The sequence below is a fragment of the Oncorhynchus mykiss genome, chromosome 3, assembly GCF_013265735.2.
Source record: "Oncorhynchus mykiss isolate Arlee chromosome 3, USDA_OmykA_1.1, whole genome shotgun sequence".
In the NCBI taxonomy this organism is placed as follows: Eukaryota; Metazoa; Chordata; class Actinopteri; order Salmoniformes; family Salmonidae; genus Oncorhynchus; species Oncorhynchus mykiss.
In genome coordinates this window covers 76,032,142-76,052,689 of record NC_048567.1, presented here as the reverse complement: position 1 = coordinate 76,052,689, position 20,548 = coordinate 76,032,142, and the positions used below count along the sequence as shown (strand labels likewise).

General features: G+C 43.2%; 1 protein-coding gene across 4 annotated transcripts in view; it reads right to left on the bottom strand.

Annotated features, from left to right (window-relative positions):
- Nucleotides 1-5,754: 5,754 nt before the first annotated feature.
- The window catches only part of LOC110504803 (anion exchange protein 3), an 81,330-nt gene continuing 66,536 nt past the window's right edge, over nt 5,755-20,548 (bottom strand). For all 4 annotated transcript variants that reach the window (XM_036975226.1, XM_036975228.1, XM_036975229.1 and 1 more), the window contains 8 exons: nt 20,150-20,344; nt 19,730-19,933; nt 19,405-19,494; nt 19,045-19,211; nt 14,403-14,656; nt 13,122-13,291; nt 12,371-12,544; nt 5,755-8,833 (listed from right to left, as the gene is read on the bottom strand). In XM_036975226.1, coding sequence (XP_036831121.1) covers nt 8,753-8,833; nt 12,371-12,544; nt 13,122-13,291; nt 14,403-14,656; nt 19,045-19,211; nt 19,405-19,494; nt 19,730-19,933; nt 20,150-20,344 — 1,335 coding nt within the window. In that variant the 3' untranslated portion in view covers nt 5,755-8,752. The remainder of the gene's footprint in view (nt 8,834-12,370; nt 12,545-13,121; nt 13,292-14,402; nt 14,657-19,044; nt 19,212-19,404; nt 19,495-19,729; nt 19,934-20,149; nt 20,345-20,548) is intronic.

Below are 20,548 nucleotides of genomic sequence, written 5' to 3'. Positions count from 1 at the left end.
GGCTATATACAGGGGTTACCGGTACAGAGTCAATGTGCGGGGGCACCGATGTCGAGGTAATTGAGGTAATAGTAATTGAGGTAATAATAATGCCAGCTAGATGCCTGAACTCTTTACTGACAAAAAAATAGATGGTAGATGTTGATGATACTCAGTAAGACTCTAGACATACTATCTGCACACCTGAAAGGTAGTTTCAGGCAGGGCTGGATTTAAGACTAAGGCTATAGCAGTCTAGAGCAGTCTACAGCAGTCTAGAGCAGTCTACAGCAGTCTACAGCAGTCTACAGCAGTCCACAGCAGTCTAGAACAGTCTACAGCTGTCTACAGCAGTCTATAGCAGTCTATAGCAGTCTAGAACAGTCTACAGCAGTCTAGAGCAGTCTATAGCAGTCTAGAGCAGTCTAGAGCAGTCTAGAGCAGTCTACAGTAGTCTACAGTAGTCTACAGCAGTCTACAGCAGTCTAGTCCATTAAATGTTAGAGCAAAAACATACAGCAAAAATTCCAGTTACTTTTCACAAATTCTGTGGTTTTCCAGAAATCTCGATCAGATTTCCTGCTTATTTCCTTGGAATTCCAGACATCTTCCAACCAGGATTTCTGGAAGACCGGGGAATTTCAGGAAAGCTAGCTGAATTTGGCAACCCTATTCATCAGTAATGGATATCAGGCTGTTGATGGTGGGCGTTGAAAGCGGTACGTCTCCTATTTCAAATAGAAGAGCTTTGTGATCCAACAGTCGCTTTCAGTTTTTAAATTACCAAAAAATGATGGAAAACACATTGTAACTAGTGTTGACTGGAAGAGTCATGCGGGACATTGGAATATTTCACGTCCTCTTCTCTCACTCCCAAATGGTCTGTGATTTATTTGAAACATAATTTGTTTGTAGACACAGCCAGTTATAGACATAAAATCACCAACCCACTGCCTATACTATCCAGTTCTAATGAATGGTTATAGTTATTTCTCTTCTTTTTGAATACATGTGAATAAACACACATGCACACGCACACACACACGCACACGCACACGCACACGCACACACACAATCATGGGGCCCTGAGCTCTCCATGACATATTCATGGCTGATGAGTGAGGGCAGAGGAAAGGGATAAGTAGAGCCGCATAGGACCATTGTTTTTGGTTTGTTACTGCCTTTCGGGAAAGACGTACAGCCTTTAGTCTGGGAAAGTTTTGTCCTGTCTCCTGGGAGTTTTCTTTATGTTGAGAAATTACATGTTTTTTGTGTTGAGATAATGTTTTTGTGTTGAGATAATGTTTTTTGTGTTGAGATAACACATGTTTTGTGTTGAGATAACACATGTTTTGTGTTGAGATAACACGTTTTGTGTTGAGATAACACGTTTTTGTGTTGAGAGAACACATGTTTTTGTGTTGAGAGAACACATGTTTTTGTATTGAGAGAACACATGTTTTTGTATTGAGAGAACACATGTTTTTGTATTGAGAGAACACCTGTTTTTGTGTTGAGAGAACACATGTTTTTGTGTTGAGAGAACACATGTTTTTGTGTTGAGAGAACACATGTTTTTGTGTTGAGATAATACAGGGATTTTTTGGGGGGGGGGGGGGGGGGCTAATAAACATGGGTAGCCACAATGTTCCGGATCATATTTCTCCGACATCACATGTTTGTTCAGAGCGAAGCTGTAGTGCTAGTCCATTAAATCAACTGTTGACATCGCCTGCGGGGCCCAGGCCAGGAGAGCTACATGATGTGTTAGGACGGTGTATTAACACGATGAACAGCATGACCGGTCACACCCTGACATTTGAGAGATTGGTACACGGTAGTCCAGGCTGTTTAGTACATGCTACATTTATTAGTCGCTTTTGTCAGTGAATCCCAGACAAATTCTTTACCCGTTCTCCCTGAACTGTGCACTTTTTCACTACTCAGTCCCCACTAAAAGGAATGGATTGAGTGAGAGAAGTAGAGAAAAATGGAACACTCCTTCAGCTCATAAGTAGTGTTGAAAAACAGTGTGGACCACGGGACCAACGTTACCAGTTGTTTGGGGCATTCACTGAAGGATGTCATTTTCCTACAGGTGCACCAGATGTTCTTCTCAATCTGCTCCTCCCCCTGATGTGTCCACATCACCACTCTGCCCCTCCCCCTGATGTGTCCACATCACCACTCAGATCTCAGCGATCACTGCCTCATTGCCTACATTCGTAATGCGTCAGCGGTCAAACGCTCCCTGAAACACTTCAGCGAGCACGCCTTTCTAATCGACCTGGCCGGGGTATCCTGGAAGGATATTGATCTCATCCTGTCAGTAGAGGATACCTGGTTATTTTTTTTAAATGCCTTCCTAACCATCTTAAATAAGCATGCCCCATTCAAGAAATGTAGAACCAGGAACAGATATAGCCCTTGGTTATACCCAGACCTGACTGGCCTTAACCAACACAAAAACATTTGATGGTGTTCTGCATTAGCATCGAACAGCTCCCGTGATATGCAGCTTTTCAGGGAAGCTAGAAACCATTACACACAGGCAGTTAGAAAAGCCAAGGCTAGCTTTTTCAAGCAGAAATTTGGTTCCTGCAACACTAACTCAAAAAAGTTCTGGGACACTGTAAAGCATGGAGAATAAGAACACCTCCTCCCAGCTGCCCACTGCACTGAAGATAGGAAACACTGTCACCACTGATAAATCCACTATAATTGAGAATTTCAATAAAGCATTTTTCCTACCCCGGTCAACAGCACTATACACCCCAAGGCAACTCGCCCAAGCCTTCCCCATTTCTCCTTCTCCCAAATCCAGTCAGCTGATGTTCTGAAAGAGCTGCAAAATCTTGACCCCTACAAATCAGCCGGGCTAGACAATCTGGACACTTTCTTTCTAAAATGATATACTACCCACCATTGCGACCTGTACGCTCTCGTTGGCTGGCCCTCGCTTCATACTCGTCGCCAAACCCACTGGCTCCATGTCATCTACAAGACTCTGCTAGGTAAAGTCCCCCCTTATCTCAGCTCGCTGGTCACCATAGCATCACCCACCTGTAGCACGCGCTCCAGCAGGTATATCTCTCTGGTCACCTCCAAAACCAATTATTTCTTTGGCCGCCTCTCCTTCCAGTTCTCTGCTGCCAATGACTGGAACAAACTACAAATATCTCTAAAACTGGAAACACTTATCTCCCTCACTAGCGTTAAGCACCAGCTGTCAGATCAGCTCACAGATTACTGCACCTGTACATAGCCCATCTATAATTTAGCCCCAACAACTACCTCTTTCCCTAATGTATTTATTTAATTTATTTTGCTCCTTTGCACATTCTTCCACTGCAAATCTACCATTCCAGTGTTTTACTTGCTATATTGTATTTACTTTGCCACCATGGCCTTTTTTTGCCTTTACCTCCCTTATCTCACCTCATTTGCTCACATTGTATATAGACTTGTTTCTACTGTATTATTGACTGTATGTTTGTTTTACTCCATGTGTAACTCTGTGTCGAACTGCTTTGCTTTATCTTGACCAGGTCGCAATTGTAAATGAGAACTTGTTCTCAACTTGCCTACCTGGTTAAATTAAGGTTAAATAAAAAATAAATAAAAAAATCGGTATCGGCGTTGAAAAGTCATAATCGATCAACCTCTAATTTGGAGGGCGAATTAGTTAGGATGTCATCTATGAGGGTGCCCATGTTTACTGATTTGGGGTTGTACCTGGTAGGTTCATTGATCATTTGTGTGAGATTGAGGGCATCAAGCTTAGTTTGTAGGATGGCCGGAGTGTTAAGCATGTCCCAGTTTAGGTCACCTAGTAGCACGAGCTCAGAAGATAGATGGGGGGCAATCAATTCACATATGGTATCGAGGGTACAGCTGGGGGCAGAGGGAGGTCTATAACAAGCGGCAACAGTGAGAGACTTGTTTCTGGAAAGGTGAATTTGTAGAAGTAGAAGCTCAAATTGTTTGGGTACAGACTTAGATAGCCTGCAGAGTTCTGTAATACTATCTTTGCAGTAGATTGTAACACCGCCCCCTTTGGCAGTTCTATCTTGGCGGAAAACATTATAGTTAGGGATGGAGATTTCAGGGTTTTTGGTGGTTTTCCCAAGCCAGGATTTAGACACGGCTAAGACATCTGGGTTTGCAGAGTGTGCTAAAGCAGTGAGTAAAACAAACTTAGGGAGTAGGCTTCTAATGTTAACATGCATGAAACCAAGGCTTTTACGATTACAGAAGTCAACAAATGAGAGCACCTGGGGGGTGGGAGTGGAGATAGGCACTGCAGGACCTGGATTAACCTCCACATGACCAGAGGAACAGAGGATAAGTAGGATAAGGGTACGGCTAAAGACTATACGAACTGGCTGTCTAGCACGTACAGAACAGAGAGTAAAAGGAGCAGGTTTCTGGGCACGATAGCATAGATTTAAGGCATAGTGTACAGACAAAGGTAAGGTAGGGTGCGAGTACATTGGAGGTAAACCTAGGCATTGAGTAATGAAGAGAGAGATATAGTCTCTAGAGATGTTTAAACCAGGTGATGTCATCGCAGATGTAGGAGGTGGAACAACATGGTTAGTTAAGGCATATTGAGCAGGGCTAGAGGCTCTACAGTGACATAAGACAGTAATCACTAACCAGGACAGTAATGTACTAGGCATATTGATATTAGAGAGAGGCATGCGTAGCCAAGTGAACATATGGGTCCAGTGAGTGGTTGGGCTGGCTGGGGACACGGCGATTCAGACAGTTAGCAGGCTAACAAGCTAACAGTTAGTAGGCCGGGGCTAAACAAGCTAGCAACTAGTAGACCGGGGCAAGCTAGCAGTTAGCAGGCCGGGTTAGCAAGCAGTTAGCAGACCGGGCAGGCAAGCTAGCAGTTAGCAGACCGGGCCCGGCAAGCTAGCAGTTAGCAGACCGGGTTAGCAAGCAGGCAGATAGCAGGGGCTAGCAAGTTAGCCTTTGGGGAACGTCGCGATTGGGGTAAGTCTGTTTTTAACTCTTCGTGCAGTGACGTCGATAGACCAGTCGTGGAATTAGTAGGGTTCCAAGTAGCACTAGGTAGCTAGCAGGCCTAGCTAGTTAGCATAATGGGCCTTCAGCGGGTGTCGCGCCTCAGGGGCCTGTTGGAGTCCTCGGGCAGATTATGTCGGTATTCCGGTCATAGGGGATCTGCGGGGTTCCATGCCTCGTACCGGCTGTAGAAGGGGTCCGGATATTGTAGCCCAGGAGTATACTTCGGTGGTAGCACAGGAGCCCTGGCCGGGCTAGCTTCAAGCTGATTGGTGCTTGCTGCGGGATTGCGGTAAGCTAGTTGTGAAGATCCAGATGAAAATGTTCAGTTTGCGGTAGGAATCCGGGGATAAAAATAACAGGTCCGTTTTGCTCTGGTTAGAGTCACGTTGTTCGAACTGACGAGAGCTTTCCGAGCTGAAGGTTAGCTGACTAATAGCTGGTAGTTAGCTGGCTAGCTTCAGTTGAGGGATTCCAGATCCGAAGTAAATATAAATACTTTAGGGAAAAAAAAAAGCAGATCCACGCCACATTGGGTGAGGCGGGTTACAGGAGAGTATTTAGATGTTGAGGTTTAGCAAAATATTTTAAAGGACATGCGAAGAAAAAGATGTGTAAAACGATATATACAAGGGACACGACAGGACAAAGACGTCTGACTGCTACGCCATCTTGGATGACCAAACCATGGTGCTAATAGTGTTGTATTATATTGTTATGTACTTAAATGAGTATAGAATATAAAGAGTTGATAGATTTATTTGAAACACATAATAAATATTTATTTTCAGACAAAAAAATAATTTGTTTTACAGTAGTTTGAAAACGCCTTTACAATAACAGCAGGCTGAATTGCTATTCAAGTATCCACATAACATAAGTACATTTCGGTATTGCTAATGCTAAAGTAATGAATAATTTACCATAAAATATACTCACGTAAAAAAAAATTCTCAGACCGACACACCACACTTCGTCATTATAGTCAGGTATCGTTTTCAGAGCAGAAAGAGTTATATCTCTGTTTGTGTGTGGCAATATGTTTATGTGTGTGTCACTATATTTGTGTGTGACATGACTGATTTTACCACACAAGTATAGCATGTATAAACCATTCAAATTTCTACATGAAACTAAAGTCATTGTCCTGTATTGAGGCATAAATAGTACGTCATAAGGGCTTCATTACAAGTGGCCTGCAGGACATATTTTCAATGCCTCAAGACCCTCAATTAAAGTACAATTCCCCTTTAAATAATCACTGACCTGACGTTTAGAGAATTCTGAAGAGAATAATAACTATTTAAAGGGGAGCTTCACCTTTATAACATCATATTAATTACATGGCGCAAACAAGTTGGGAATGACTCATTAATTCAAATGAATATGCAGTACAAAAAAGGACTGGGGAAATAGGAGCTCATTGTACAACAGGATGTCGCCACAGGGTTAGCGGTTCTATCATATTCCTTATGACAGTAGATACATAAAGATATACAGGAGTACATTTCTGATTGTCTACTTATTAATAGCCTTCACAAGTGTGCATAATGTACAGACAACAAAAACGTTCCTGGTCCTGGACATCCAATCAAATGAGGGAAAAACGGGCTCGGAGACTTTCAATCAAGCGAGAGGTCTAGGTAATGTCTGTTCAAAAATGACAAGGCTATATTCCTAGATTTTGGGTGGGTGGTCTGGTCTGTGCTAGCATGGAGGTATCAGGTGACGAAACATTGTGGATTCCCAACGTCTAACATGCCAGGCCTTTTTCCCGGCCCCATAACAATTCGATTTTCTTGTTCCTGTTCCAACACTCAGAGAATACTGACAGAACAACCCTTATTATCCTCTTGAATAATAACCACAATTCCAATTCTTCATTTTTTCCCCGACGACTGATGATTTTTTTTTAGTGTCTGTCTTTCTTCTGTCCCCTGAACACAATACAATGTCTATTCCACGTTGGTTCAACGTCGAACAATGTTGTCGCAACCAGTGTGCGCCCATTGGGTAGGCCTATACATTCAATAAGTCTCACATGGTGTGGGGCTAAGTAGGTTGTCCATACACAAAATGCATTCAATAAGTCTCCAATCCTAGCATCTAGCGTTAATACAACCAGTCAAAAATGGTTCTGCAACACAGCTCATGAAAACTTACATTTTAAATACACAGACATTCTGTGTGGGGTATAAACTCTGAACCTTGAGGCAAAGAGTCCATTCCAGTGACTTTACATGTTAATCAAATGCTAAGTTGTATAGAATCGCTTCTGAACCAACTGTGTATAACTTGAAAAACATTTGAAAATGTCATGACTGATTTGTGTTCACAACAGGAACAACAAACTATTGGTCAATGATCTGTTTGCAGTTCAAGGGTCAGGGTTCATATGAAGCTTCAGTACCATTCACATCCAACAGTTGCCCTCAGAACATGGAAGTACACAATGACAGTGGTGCTACACAGTGATTTTGATAACTGTGGCATAATTCCAGTGACTGGGACAAAGGTTTCAAATAAAGTTATTCATTGAACAAACAGACATTTAGAAAGCATCCCATATGTCAATATGGCTTCATAGAATTTTGGCAACTAAAACAACAACATAGGTAATATAACATTTCATTCGTATGGTCACAAATACTAAATAAACAATTTAAACGTACACAAGGTCAGCAGATCACAATGTGTTCACATATACATCCACAGTGACATCATTGGACTGGCATGTAATGCAGAATATACCTCATCAAGAAAAACTGCTCCAACACACACGCAGTCCTCAGTGCATCTTCGTTTCAGAGGAAATGCATTGAGAGGTCTCATCCAATGATTCTTCTTCTGTTCTTGGACCAGGGGACTGGTGTGGCAGTGCAGGTGAATCGCAAAGGTCAAAGATGAACGTGTCCTGCGAGTAGCAAACAACTAGAAACAAATAAAAGGGAACGTCATACTGTTTGGTTAGCGACGACATCAAACTGCACTGATAATGCCTACAGTATGAAGAGGAGGGGGAAGGCAGTTACGCTGAGGAGGCAGTGGAGTATTGGCTCCTGGTGAAACCTGTGAGGCTGTCGTACAACCAGTGTTCATCCCACCGGTGCCCCCAAAAATATGGGACTCCAACACTGGGCGAGGAAACCAACCTACTGGAATCCTTGGGGTTGTCGACACGTACGCCTGGACCGTTGAAGGAAATGGGGAGGAACCCATGTCCAGAGGGAAGAGGGTTTTTAAATGACTGGTCTGTGTTGACATGGTGCATTGTCCATGTCACACACTTTAGGATTCCTCACCCACACTGTCACAGTAGGGCAGTAGAGTTGATACTGACCTTCTGAGAGAAAACATCTATAGTTGGAGCAGGACACACAGAAACAAATCATAACAGTGGGGTTATTCCTTTACAGCATTTTTAGATCAAAGAGGAGCAAGATTTGAATATATACGTACACACAGTAATATACACATATAATATATATATATATATATATATATATATATATATATATATATATATATATATATATATATGTATACATTCTGTTTCTCTGTTGGACAAATATTCTACCCTCAGCACATCTGTGTGTGTGTGGGGGGGGGGGGGGGGGGGGGGGTGTTGAAAAACACAGCTACCCAGACATTATAAGGTTTGCCTTCCAAAGAAGCGTGCTCGTAATTGGTTCGTGTTGGAAGACAGAGAGAGCCTATTGGGCCTCCCCGTGTCACGTGTCTACACAAGCATGTGAATCTCGTTATACTCGTCCCGACCATCCTCATCAAAGTTGGGGGATGACTCGTCTTCCCCGTCGAGCTGTAGAGGGAGAGGGTGAGGGAGAGAGTGAGGGTGAGGGAGAGAGTGAGGGTGAGGGAGGTTGGGATGTCATCAACATCTGAATTAATTAGATTAGTGTCTTGATGCGTTGGGCCAATATAGTGAAACACACCACACACACACACACACACACCATTATCCTCTGTGTTTTGACAAAGTCCATTCTCAAGTTGGTTGTCATTTAGATCATGAGGTTTGGAGCCTTGATTTCAAGGACAGAAATATTTTAACTGAAAAAAAATTATGTTTGAATAGTCAAATGAAATACTACAGTAATATAGTAAGTGTGTAGTGTAGTTGTGTATCTTCCACAAACAAACACAAATTCACTGAGAATACATGGTATCCATGCTACAACTTTTTTAAAAGTTTTTTTTAATTAAAAAAAAATATATTTAATTAAGGGGGTAGATCTGCTTTAATATTGCAGATAGACTGTAGCTTCCATCAATGTAAGTCTGCATGACTTCCAATCCACCCATATTTTTTTTTGCTGTATATAGATATATATAAAACTTTCCCTCTATTATTTTACCCTAAACCTACCACCCCTCCCTAATTGGAGCTAACTAATGGACAACAATATTTAGGCTTCTACTTCCATTTTATACATGCTACACAATATACATTTAATGGACAGTATATTTTACATTAGTTATATTTTGTTTGTTTTTAGTCCCATCCTTCAGTTACCCTCAACCCCTCCCATCTATCTATGAAGACCTTCCAGTCCCAGCCTTCAGTTACCCTCAACCCCTCCCATCTATTTCTGAAGACCATCCAGTCCCAGCCTTCAGCTACCCTCAACCCCTCCCATCTATCTATGAAGACCTTCCAGTCCCAGCCTGCAGCTACCCTCAACCCCTCCCATCTATCTATGAATACCTTCCAGTCCCATCCTTCAGTTACCCTCAACCCCTCCCATCTATCTATGAAGACCTTCCAGTCCCAGCCTTCAGCTACCCTCAACCCCTCCCATCTATCTATGAAGACCTTCCAGTCCCAGCCTTCAGCTACCCTCAACTCCTCCCATCTATCTATGAAGACCTTCCAGTCCCAGCCTTCAGCTACCCTCAACCCCTCCCATCTATCTATGAAGACCTTCCAGTCCCAGCCTTCAGCTACCCTCAACCCCTCCCATCTATCTATGAAGACCTTTCAGTCCCAGCCTTCAGCTACCCTCAACCCCTCCCATCTATCTCTGAAGACCTTCCAGTCCCAGCCTTCAGCTACCCTCAACCCCTCTCATCTATCTATGAAGACCTTCCAGTCCCAGCCTTTAGCTACCCTCAACCCCTCCCATCTATCTATGAAGACCTTCCAGTCCCAGCCTTCAGTTACCCTCAACCCCTCCCATCTATCTCTGAAGAACATCCAGTTTTGATTTCAAGCCGCCATCATTTTTCCAATGTGCTGTGAAGTTTCACAAAAGTTCTGAACCTTTAAATTCTCATAGTTTCTAGACTGTAAATTAAAAATAAACATTTTTTCCTAAGAGTATTATTATATATTATTGACTGTTATTGATCAAATCATCCAGCAGAGTTATTTGCAGAGTTAGCTCCAACTAAATGTTGCAATTCTTCTGCCATTCCAGAACCTGCGACCAAAAACAAGCTACATATGGGCAGTACCAAAAACAAGGGATCTAATGACTGTGTCTCTTCGCAGAAATATCTGCCGAGCTGGGATGGTTGTTTCCCCCATATATACTGAATAAAAATATAAATGCAACATGTAAAGTGTTGGTCCCATATTTCATGAGCTGAAATAAATAAAAGATCACAGAAATCGTCCATACGCACAAAAACCTTATTTCTCTCAAATGTGCACAAATTTGTGCTTGTGCTAGGGACAATAAAAGGCCACTCTAATATGTGCCGTTTTAGAGTGGCCACTCCAGTTTTGAGGGAGCGTACAATTGGCATGCTGACTACAGGTATGTCCACCAGAGCACTTGACAGAGAATTGAATATTAATTTCTCTACCATAAGCCACCTCCAACAACATTTTAGAGAATTTGGCAGTCCGTCCAACCGGCCTCACAACCCCAGACCATGTGTAACTATGCCATCTCAGGACCTCCACATCTGGCTTCTTCACCTGGGGATCGTCTGAGACCAGCCAGACAGCTGATGAAAATTAGGAATATTTCTTGTGGGGAACTCATTCTGATTGGCTGGGCCTGGCTCCCCAGTAGGTGAGTGGGTCGGCCTAAGCCCCCCCAAGCCCACCCATGGCTGTGCCCCTGCCCAATCATGTGAAATGCATAGATCAAGGCCGAATTCATTTATTTCAATTGACTGATTTCCTTATATGAACTGTAACGCAGTAAAATCATTGAAATTGTTGCTTGAGCTTATATTTTTGTTCATGTATTCGACATTCTATTGGTTGCAAGAATTTCTTAATGCGGTGTCGTTTTGTGTATCAGTTCATAAACCATGGGTCATGGAATCGGTACATCGAAAATCTCCTCCAACTATTTTGCAACATGTAAGGCGCAGCTGTCAATTTTTGGGTCCTTAAATGAAACTGGTATACTTTTTTACTTATAACAATTTTGGTCTTTAATGCAGGGCCGACATACACATTTCTTACCTTCTTCCCTTTCCACTTCTCCTCCATTTTTGAGGTAATGCTTCAATAAATTGGATGTGATTTTGAGTAGAGCAGATATTTCCATATACATTTGCTTGCTGCATGTCTGACATATTGCCACCAGTCCTATTTATGACAATTTACCAAGATTATGCTGTTTTTATTTTTTTCCCTCAAATCTTTTAAATATATCTTTACCAATTTGTTTATTTTAATTTAACCCTAATATTTGATCTAATATTTGTTTAGTCTTTTCTGGTGGATTAAACTGAAAGTTCAACCAGCTTTCTATTGCCTGTTTTAAAAATAGAGATATTTTGGAGATTATTTAATTGTCAAAAAAACGAAAGTGAGAGATTGTAATCTGAATAAAGGACATTCTTGAACACGGGGTGAGCCATTCTTACTAATCTGCTAGCAGTGGTTCTCAATCCTGGTCATGGGGACACAAACGGGTGCACATTTTTGTTTTTGCCCTAGCACTACACACCTGATTCAAATCATCAAAGCCTTTTGATGAGTTGATGATTTGAATCAGCTGTGTGGTGCTAGGGCAAAAACAAAAATGTGCACCCGTTTGTGTCCCCAGGACCAGGATTGAGAACCAGTGTGCTAGAGAACCAGTTCGGATTTAAGTATAGCTTTTGAAAGACTGAAGCCTTTATTGAGAGGTCCAATGTTTTAATATTTCATCATTTCTGCCCTCCAAATTCAAATTCATTATATAAATAGGGCTGTTTAATTTTGTCTGGCTTGCTGTTCCAAATAAAGTGGAATATTTTTTGCTTATCTAATTTAAAAAGCAAGTCGTTAGGTGTAGGCAGGGCCATGCTACTACTTCTAATGTGCGACCCAATGTTGCCCAGACCAGATGATTGGGCCAGAATTCAGATAATTCCAGGAATGTCCACCTACCGCCTGGAGCTCACGCTCCTCAAAGATCCGGGAGAGGATGAGGCGGCGGAGCGGCACGGTCATGATGAGGATGAAGGGGAAGGCGAGCGAGACCACGGTGGACTTGACCACCCACAGCAACATGATGCAGGCCAGCTGGATGATGGTGAACATGTTCATACGCCACGTCTTCACCTGCAACACACACACACACACACATACACACACACACAATTATGGGGCTATACATGCTTATGACAAGCCTAATGTATTATACCTGCATGCTTTAAGTACAGTGTTACGAATTGTATTGAATTCATACTTTATTGCCAATTACCAGTGTTTGGAAATAATTTATTTAGGGATAATGTTCTGGGCAGGACAATTGACATGCTAGACATACAGACAGATAGATGGGCAAAAAATGGTTGGTACCCTGCATATGGAATTTGTTATATAGAATTAGATGGATTGAGCTCCATCTACTGGGTGGATCTCCTCTAGTCTTTTACTTACATTGATCAGAAAAGTGACATTATATCAATGCCTTGGGGCAACTTCATCATATTGTTATTGATTTTTATATATATTTTTTACATTTTATTACAAATTAAGCCAACACACACAATCTCAATAAAATCACAAACAGACCAGGAATAGAAACCAGACATCTATAACAGAAACGGATCATCATGTTCTGGTAGAGGGAACACCTTGGTCACGTAAAGTATATGTGGTTAGACTCTCCATCATATTCTGGTAAAGGGCTCACCTTGGTCACATATATGTGGTCGGGGTGGTGCTTGGCGGGCGTGAACATGAGAGTGATGCGCTCGTAGAGCTGGATGCCGGTGATTGACGTGACGCCCATGTAGAGGAAGATCCCGAACAACACGGCCAGCGGAATGTGACGGAGCACATCTGTCATCACGAGGGACATGCCTAGGGAAAGTCAAAGGTGAAAGGTAAAATGTGTGACATCTAGGTTGCCTAGGGATCTGTAGGGTAGTTAATCTCAGTTAACCCAAGACTAAATGTTAAACCAGAACTAAATGTTAACCCAGAACAAAATGTTAAGCGAGAACTAAATGTTAACCAGAGCTAAATGTTAAACCACAACTAAATGTTAATCCAGAACTAAATGCTTAATCCAGAATTAGATATTAAAAAACAACTAAATGTTAACCATAACTAAATGTTAAGCCACAACTACATGTTAACCCAGAACTAAATATTAAGATAGAACTAAAGGTTAAGTAAGGACTAAATGTTAACCCAGAACAAAATGTTCATCCAGAACAAAAAAAATCGACAAGCTTTGTGTTCAGGTGGAACACCAAACAGGAACGTAAATACAAGGTTGGTTAGTTTTAATCACAGAGGAAGCCTCGTTATACACAGATAAATAACACCTCTACAACCAGAGGAAGCCTCGTTAAACACAGATAAATAACACCTCTACAACCAGAGGAAGCCTCGTTATACACAGATAAATAACACCTCTACAACCAGAGGAAGCCTCGTTATACACAGATAAATAACACCTCTACAACCAGAGGAAGCCTCGTTATACACAGATAAATAACACCTCTACAACCAGAGGAAGCCTTGTTATACACAGATAAATAACACCTCTACAACCAGAGGAAGCCTCGTTATACACAGATAAATAACACCTCTACAACCAGAGGAAGCCTCGTTATACACAGATAAATAACACCTCTACAACCAGAGGAAGCCTCGTTATACACAGATAAATAACACATCTACAACCAGAGGAAGCCTTGTTATACACAGATAGAAAACACCTCTACAACCAGACTGAAGTCACTGTCAACTCATTATCTGTTTATTTTCCAATTTCTTGTTTTGCTTTCTATGTTACTTTCCTGAGTCCCAATGGTAAAGTACACCTCACAAGGTACCATAGTCAAAGACACCTCAGAATGGACCACTATCTACTATGAGGAACAACTTCCTTCACATCACAACAACCACCCCAGGACCTAGATATCCAATCCAACCCTTTCCAGAACAACAGCATCCTCCTCACCCACGAGCACGGCGACTACAAGGCCCGTCAACCGCTGCTCCTTCACCTCCTGGATCACAGGCTTCTCGCCGGGCGCTGTGGCCTTGCTCATGACAGTAAGGGCGTTGACGTGCGTGACAGAGCGCACCGTGGCGGCGGTGAGCCAGGGCAGGCCTAACAGAGGGCACATGGCGCCCAGCGTGACGATGAGCAGCAGGTCCAGGTGGAAGCCAGAGCCCTTGACCAGGCGACGCTCCTTCTTGCTGACGATGAGTCTGCGGTGGGGGGAGAGGGGGGGTAAGGAAAGTGTAAGGGAGGTATAAATAAACACACACATGCAGAAACACATTTGTGCAAGATCACACACACACACACACACACACGCATAAACACAGACTATAAGTGCAAAATCACACACACAAACGTGAGCATGTTCACATAGTCACAAGAAAATGCACAGCACATATCCTTTATGTGGTCCAGGACACCACAAGTAGAAAGAAGCCCTATATTCATGTTCTTATTTGTTGGTTATAGTTACACAGAGTATCTGGTTCTGTGCCTGTGATATGAAGATCGTAATTGTGTAACGTCTTTCCTCTTCACTTTACTACAATCTGATTGGTAAATTCAAGAGGTGGATCAGATGCCTGTTGGTTAACACTAGAAGTCAAGGATATGTTTTGTACAATTCTACAAGTCCTCGGTAAAAAAGTCGGCCTATAGCCTATTTTAGTTTCCGTAACAATAAAAGCATGACAGTGTAATCCATTTGATCAACTTTATTTGTATATTTGATTAGTAATAGAGTTATAGAAATGATTAAAGTCCAGTTACAGAATCTTTTGAAAAAGTTGAAAAGAAAAAGATAATAATAACTTAACCAGCCAGTTCACAGGTGACATGATTTGCCGTATTCCTAAAAAAAAGCACCAGTGCATGAACAAGTGTAAAGGATGAATTGCATAAATAAATATTCTGAAGCGGTTGCGTGGCAGGGTCTCTCTGAAAGGGTTGCGTGGCATGGTCTCTCTGAAGCGGTTGCGTGGCATGGTCTCTCTGAAGCGGTTGAGTGGCAGGGTCTCTCTGAAGCGGTTGAGTGGCAGGGTCTCTCTGAAGCGGTTGCGTGGCAGGGTCTCTCTGAAGCGGTTGCGTGGCAGGGTCTCTCTGAAAGGGTTGCGTGGCAGGGTCTCTCTGAAGCGGTTGCGTGGCAGGGTCTCTCTGAAAGGGTTGCGTGGCAGGGTCTCTCTGAAAGGGTTGCGTGGCAGGGTCTCTCTGAAGCGGTTGAGTGGCAGGGTCTCTCTGAAGCGGTTGCGTGGCAGGGTCTCTCTGAAGCGGTTGCATGGCATGGTCTCTCTGAAGCGGTTGCATGGCATGGTCTCTCTGAAGCAGTTGCGTGGCAGGGTCTCTCTGAAGTGGTTGCGTGGCAGGGTCTCTCTGAGTCGTTGCGTGACAGGGTCTCTCTGAAAGGGTTGCGTGGCAGGGTCTCTCTGAAGCGGTTGCGTGACTGTCTTGGTATTTTTGGACCATGATAGTTCGTTGGTGATGTAGACACCAAGGAATTTGAAACTATCGACCCACTACAGCCCCAATGTTAATGGGGGCCTGGTCGGCACACCTTTTCCTGTAGTCCACGATCAGCTCCTTAGTCTTGCTCACATTGAGGGAGAGGTTGTTGTCCTGGCACCACACTGCCAGTTCTCTGACCTCCCAATAGGTCGTCTCATCGTTGTCGGTGACCAGGCCTACCACTGTTGTGTCGTTAGAAAACTTAATGATGGTGTTGGCATCGTATTTGGTTACGCAGTTGTCGGTGAACAGGGAGTACAGGGGGTGACGAAGTATACACCCCTGAAGGGCCCCAGTGTTAAGTGTCAGCGTGGCAGACGTGTTTTTTGCCTACCCTTACCACCTGGGGGCGGTCCTTCACAAAGTCCAGGATCCAGTTGCAGAGGGAGGTGTTTAGTCCCAGAATCCTTAGCTTAGTGATGAGCTTCGTGGGCACTACGGTGTTGAACGCTGAGCTGTAGTCAAGGAACAGCACTCTCACATAGGTGTTCCTTTTGTCCAGGTGAGAAAGGGCAGTGTGCAGTGCGATTGAGATTGCGTCATCTGTGGATCTGTTGTGGCGGTATGCAAATTGGAGTGGGTCTAGGGTGTCCGGGAGGATGCTGTTGATGTAAGCCATGACCATCCTTTCAAAGCACTTCATGGCGTGAGTGCAACGGGCGATAATAATTTAGGCAGATTACCTTCGCTTCCTTGGGCACAGGGACTATGGTGGTCTGCTTGAAACATTACAGAATCGGTCAGAGAGAGGTTGAAAATGTCAGTGAAGACACTTGACAGTTGGTCCACGCATGCTTTGAGAACACGTCCTGGTAATCTGTCTGGCCCAGCTGCTTTGTGAATCTTGACCTGTATAAAGGTTTTGTTCACATCGGCTACCGAGAGTGTTATCACACAGTCATCTAGAACAGCTGGTGCTCTCGTGCATGCTTCAGAGTTGCTTGCCTCAAAGCAAGCATAAAAGGCATTTAGCTCATCTGCTAGGCTCGCGTTACTGGGCAGCTCGCGTCTGGTTTTCCCTTTGTAGTCCGTAATAGTTTTCAAGCCCTGCCACATCCAGCAATCGTCAGAGCCGGTGTAGTAGGATTCAATCTTAATCCTGTCTTAACGATTTACTTGTTCAATGGTTTGTCTGAGGACATAGTGGGATTTCTTATTAGCGTCCGGATTAGTCTCCCGCTCCTTGAAAGCAGCAGCTCTAGCCTTTAGCACAACACCAACGTCCTACAGAACATTGTCTTGGAGCCTGGAAGAGTACAGCTGAAGTCAGAAGTTTATATACACTTTAGGTTGGAGTCATTAAAGCTAATTTTTAAACCTCCACAAACTTCTTGTTAACAAACTATAGTTTTGGCAAGTTGGTTAGGACATCTACTTTGTGCATGACACAGGTAATTTTTCCAACGATTGTTTACAGACCGATTATTTTACTTATAATTCACTGTATTACAATTCCAGTTGGTCAGAAGTTTACATACACTAAGATGACTGTGCCTTTAAACAGCTTGGAAAATTCCAGAAAATGATGTAATGGCTTTAGAAGCTTCTGATAGCTGTGGATGTATTTCAAGGCCTACCTTCAAACGCAGTGCCTCTTTGCTTGACATCATGTGAAAATCAAAAGAAATCAGCCAAGACCTCAGAAGTCTGGTTCATCCTTGGGAGCAATTTCCAAACACCTGAAGGTACCACGTTCATCTGTACAAACAATAGTACGGAAGTGTAAACACCATGGGACCATGCAGCCGTCATACTGCTCATGAAGGAGATGCGTTCTGTCTCCTAGAGATGAACGTTCTTTGGTGCGAAAAGTGCAAATCAATCCCAGAACAACAGCAAAGGACCTTGTGAAGTTGCTGGATGAAACAGGTACAAAAATATCTATATCCACAGTAAAACAAGTCCTATATCGACATAACCTGAAAGGCCGCTCAGCAAGTAAGAAGCCACTGCTCTAAAACCGCCATATAAAAGCCAGACTTTGGTTTGTAACTGCATATGGGGACAAAGATAGTACTTTTTGGAGAAATGTCCTCTGGTCTGATGAAACAAAAACTGTTTGGCCATAATGACCATCGTTATGTTTGGAGGAAAAAGGGGGATGCTTGCAAGTCGAAGAACACCATCCCAACCCTGAAGCACGTGGGTGGCAGCAGCTTTGCTGCAGGAGGGACTGGCGCACTTCACAACATCGATGGCAACATGAGGTAGGAAAACTATGTGGATATATTGAAGCGACATCTCAAGACATCAGTCAGGAAGTTAAAGCTTGGTCGCTAATGGGTCTTCCAAATGGACAATAACCCCAAGCATACTTCCAAAGTTGTGGCAAAATGGCTAAAGGACAACAAAGTCAAGGTATTGGAGTGGCCATCACAAAGCCCTGACCTCAATCCCATAGAACATTTGTGTGCAGAACTGAAAAAGTGTGTGCAAGCAAGGAGGTCTTACAACCCTGACTCAGTTACACCAGCTCTGTCAGGTGGAATGGGGCCTACAAACCTGACTCAGTTACACCAGCTCTGTCAGGAGGAATGGGGCCTACAAACCTGACTCAGTTACACCAGCTCTGTCAGGAGGAATGGGGCCTACAAACCTGACTCAGTTACACCAGCTCTGTCAGGAGGAATGGGCCAAAATTCACCCAACTTCTTGTGGGAAGCTTGTGGAAGGCTACCCGGAACATTTGACCCAAGTTAAACAATTTAAAGGCAATGCTACCAAATACTAATTGAATGTATGTAAACTTCTGACCCACTGGGAATGGGATGAAAGAAATACAAGCTGAAATAAATAATCCTCTCTAGTATTATTCTGACATTTCACATTCTTAAAATAAAGTGGTGATCCTAACTGACCTAAAACAGGGAATTATTACTGGGATTAAATGTCAGGAATTGTGAAAAACTAAGTTTAAATGTATTTGGCTAAGGTGTATGTAAACTTCCAACTTCAACTGTATGCATGAGCAAACCTGTATCCTGATCACAAGCTGATCTAGTCTAACACATCTGACAAGCACCACTATATGGATTGACACTCTCTTCACTGAACAAAAGTGAACTGTGTTACCATAGCAACCTGCAACACTTACGTGGTGATCTGTGTCTCCATGAAGATGAGGATGAAGACGAGGAGGGCGGGCACCACCGATGCCCCCATCATCCACGCGGGGAAGGGCTTGAGGTCGCCGAACGGACTGATGAACCAGCCCCGCTTGTCAGGAGACGTGACCGAGAAACCAGACGGTACATTCAGCTTCTGTAAAACCCCAAGCGACAGAAACAGGACCAGTTGTTATGACGAGGAAGTACAGGAGAGTTGGTTGTGAGAGACGTTATTTAAATATTCAATGTGTTAGTGGTGTGTGAGTTAGGGCGTGTAGTTATCAGGGATGGAGTGTAGCCTTTAGATATCTGTACGGATAGATGTAGGAGTTAGTTGTCATGGTTACCTGCGTATATGTGTCGGGGACGGAGTAACTCAACAGTACAGAGAACAGGATGGAGATGGGGATCCCGAAGTCTCCGATGATTCTTCTGGCCTTGGGGGGGGGGGGGAAATCACATGATAAAATGTAATTCTTCAGATCATAGGGTCAATTGCAGAGATCATATAGGCCTAAAATAGGAAATTCATACTGCATCCATGACACTTCAAGTTTTTTGTTATCAAATTGTTATTGTAATTTGTAAGACAGATACACATAGACAAAAACTTGACATGAGCCCATGGACAACACACGAGGGGTTTCTGAGAAAATGGCTGCGATAGGTTACCTTCCCGCCCAGGAATCGACTGTTGCGCAATTTCCTAAGGAAGTAGGCCACAAAGAAGGTACCAAGCATGAGGATGAAAGACATCAGGGCTGTGTTGGGTTGGTTTAGGATGGGGCCATGGGGGTCTGTGGGGTTGGTGAACTCCATGCCGGGAAGGCCAAAGGCAGGCGGGTAGCTTCTCATCAGAGGATGCTCCTGGAACACCTGTAAAAAGGACAAAATATCCATGTCACAGTCAACTGGACGGATCCCATGCAACCAGCTGGGACTTACCATAAAATGATTTATTTAAATTTCCGTCATTATTATATGTCAAATACCACATCTGGTCAATTTGATCTATTCTATTATTTTCCAAAGAACAACGAAGTTACAGCCCTTTAGACTGTCGTCATGTAAAACATTGTCTACTGGTTGTACCTTGATGAGCTTGGAGAAGGTCTCGTAGATGAAGATGAGTGAGATGAGGAAGGCAAATATTTCCTGGGTGAAGGGTGAGATGTATTTAACCAAGAAGCTTCCCTCGGCCGCCACTATCAACAGCACTATGAAGACGAGCCAGAAGCCGACCCACACCCGGCCCGTCAGGTACTCAAAGCCCTGGGCCTGGCAGAACTAAGGGTGGAAAAGGGAGGGAGGGAGGGTTGAATAGATGTTTAACCTTTTACTGCAGAGGGCTAAATCAGGGTTACACAGTGTGTTTGTTGGTAGTCTTAAACAAATCTACTTTGAAACAAAAGTATACACCTCACACACATGGTTTTTGCCTTAGAATAAAGAAGACACATGTACCACGTCAGATATAGGGTTGAAATGTAT